The sequence below is a fragment of the Sinocyclocheilus anshuiensis genome, unplaced genomic scaffold (assembly GCF_001515605.1).
Source record: "Sinocyclocheilus anshuiensis isolate Anshui unplaced genomic scaffold, SAMN03320099.WGS_v1.1 scaffold299, whole genome shotgun sequence".
Taxonomy (NCBI): Eukaryota; Metazoa; Chordata; class Actinopteri; order Cypriniformes; family Cyprinidae; genus Sinocyclocheilus; species Sinocyclocheilus anshuiensis.
The window spans coordinates 123,884-126,491 of record NW_015552565.1 but is presented as its reverse complement, the minus strand read 5'-3'; the positions used below and the strand labels follow the sequence as shown (position 1 = coordinate 126,491).

At 32.9% G+C, this 2,608-nt stretch overlaps 1 protein-coding gene across 2 annotated transcripts in view; it reads right to left on the bottom strand.

The window, feature by feature from the left end:
• Positions 1-1,869, bottom strand: part of bcat1 (branched chain amino-acid transaminase 1, cytosolic) — a 9,229-nt gene extending 7,360 nt beyond the window's left edge. Inside the window, exons 1-2 of one of the 2 annotated variants that reach the window (XM_016455560.1) lie at positions 1,812-1,869; positions 34-78 (exon numbers count right to left, since the gene is read on the bottom strand). In XM_016455560.1, coding sequence (XP_016311046.1) covers positions 34-78; positions 1,812-1,856 — 90 coding nt within the window. In that variant the 5' untranslated portion in view covers positions 1,857-1,869. Of the gene's footprint in view, positions 1-33; positions 79-966; positions 1,019-1,811 lie in introns of those variants that run through there. The other variant, XM_016455562.1, reaches the window with a different exon arrangement.
• Between the last annotated feature and the right edge of the window lie 739 nt (positions 1,870-2,608).

The window sequence follows — 2,608 nt, the reverse complement described above, 5'->3', positions numbered from 1 at the left end:
TAATCTGTAATCTGTATATATAATATGCCTTACCTTAAAGCTAGAGGCATTGCCAGCCATACCATTATTCTCAAGTTCCTGAAAGGGAACAAAAATACAACATATAATATGAGCATAAGCATATTTGAAGCTGGAATATCCAATCAGATATGCAAACACATTTAATTTGATACATTTCCGAAGTACTTTGGCACTTTAAGTACCTTAAAATGTGAAGGAATGTTACTTAAGAGTGCTGATGCTCTTCACTAATTTCTTATACTGCTCTCTTATAAAAGAATAAGCAATGTTGGCCTTACATTTCCATGCTCTTAACAATGTATTCCCTTACAAAATATCTAGAATATCACTTAAATAACTCTAATTAAAAATTCAAGTAGCTAGTAGAAAAAAAAAAGTCCTGACTGTCTACAGAACACAACAACCTCCATCCTGAAACTGAGACCTTTGTATTTAGTTTGTCTGTTTATAGTGATCACCAACCAAGTGTCTGCATTTTCTGCTACAGCAACAGCTATAATTATAACATATTTCTTTAGGTCAAACACTGTGCTGTGGTGAACGATAAGATGTTTTCTCACAAGGACGAATGAGCATAGTTTTGTCTAAATAGAATTTACACTGAGTCAGACTCAAGTCAAGTCATGATGACCAGCGAAAAATAGACTTTGTACTTTGGAGGTCTAAATGAAGGAGTAAAAAGTATAATTTTTGCCTTAGAAATGTAACTGAGCAAGAGTGCAAGTATTCAGTTTCAATAACACTCAAGAAAAGTGCAAATTATCAAAAATAATACTTGAAAATAATAAGTATATGACAACCTTATAAATATAACCTTTTTACTTTGGAGGTCTACAGAATTGTACAGAATTGTAATTTTCAATTGCAATAGATCCCTGCTCCGGAAAAAAAAAAAACAATTCTTAAGTATAGCAAATAAGTACTTTACACCCCTGATGAACTCACCCCCTTACACATCATCATGTTCGGTCACGAAATGAACTTGAAGTGGCTTGAAACATGAAATGATATGCGAGTGAGTTTTTAGTGACCAATCAGCTGGGTTGAATTAAAGGCGCACCTCCATGACCTTCATTACACTTGCAATGTTTACAGAAGATTTGTTGCTTAATGGTCTGAACAGAAGGTGAAGGTTAAAAATAATAGCCAAAGAACAATTAGTAATAAATGCCTTTTTTTATAGCTATATCAAGCACAGTAAAAATGTGGAAAAACCTTATCAGATTTCAATTTAATAAAGAATATTTATATATAAAACAATAATTAACAAAAATATAAATACAAAATATGAACATTAGCTTTTTGCTGACAGCATAAGGTAGTAATCCACGTGCCTTTAACCTGGAAAGAATGTAAACATAAAATGTAACTGGAACTTTATTTTATAATTGAAAAAAAAAAAAAAACCCTAACAGGGGACTTTGCCTCCCTATTTCATTAGTCTAGTGACGTATCAATAACCTACATCATGACGAGCGTAAACACAACGTCAGTCTGACGAATACATGACCTTTGAAGATAATATACACGTTATAAAACATATAACACAATATATTATCTGAGTTGTTGTCCATTTCAATGCAATACAGAAAAATTACGGTAGTTACAAAAAAGTGAAAACCTAGCCTATGTGCCACGACAGAGAGCGTGCACAAGCCGACATACGCGGTTTTAGGACACAATATGACTTGGTTTAACTACATTTATCAAACACATGAAGGTTGAAAACATAGACGTGTTTATATTTATGGTTGAAAAAAAAACGCTATGAATGCGATGCGCGCCTTTACCTCTTGAGATGATGGTGCGTTCGTGGCTGATGCAACGCTCGCCATGATGAAATGTGCGCCGTCTGTAAACCTCTTTCAGATTAACGTTACACCATATCAAATCCAATGTGCTAAAACAAACAAAGCATGTTTGAGAATGTACTATGACGGAAATTCACATTTTGTGCAATCATTAGAAATTCTTGATTATGTGAATGGAGAAAAAAACCTTGGTACTTTAGAAATGATGGGATGGATATCATATTGGTACTTGGAATGGAACATCGTATATTTAAAAATATAAGGCACATGATAAGGTACAGCTAAAGCCCCCCTGATAAAAAGCCCTTTTTGTTTTCTTTTCTCCCAAGATGCTAAATTGCAACTAACACCACCACAGCAATTTCCTATACATCTCTTTGTTATTATGCATAGCACTGGCAGAGGGGGGAATTGCAGAATGCCTGTTGAACTGCAATAAATAGGTTTCCATTGACCTGTATTTTTTAGATTTAAAATATATGCACGTGGTCAAAAAAGTTATTATTTAGTTCCTTATTTTTTGCTCTTTATATAGCATATTTTAAATGTGCGTATATAATATAGATATTTTAATAATATGCTCAATTTGAGGGAAAATATGAGGAATCAATGAATCATACAGTGGTTGATGAAGTATCTGAAATCCACACTTAAGTAAAAGTATAGATATCTTACCAGAAAATGACTTTGGTAGAAGGAATATTAGAATATTACTTGAGTAAAAGTTTTAAAGTAGGCTATGTGATATTTAATGTACGAAAGTATGAATATATATA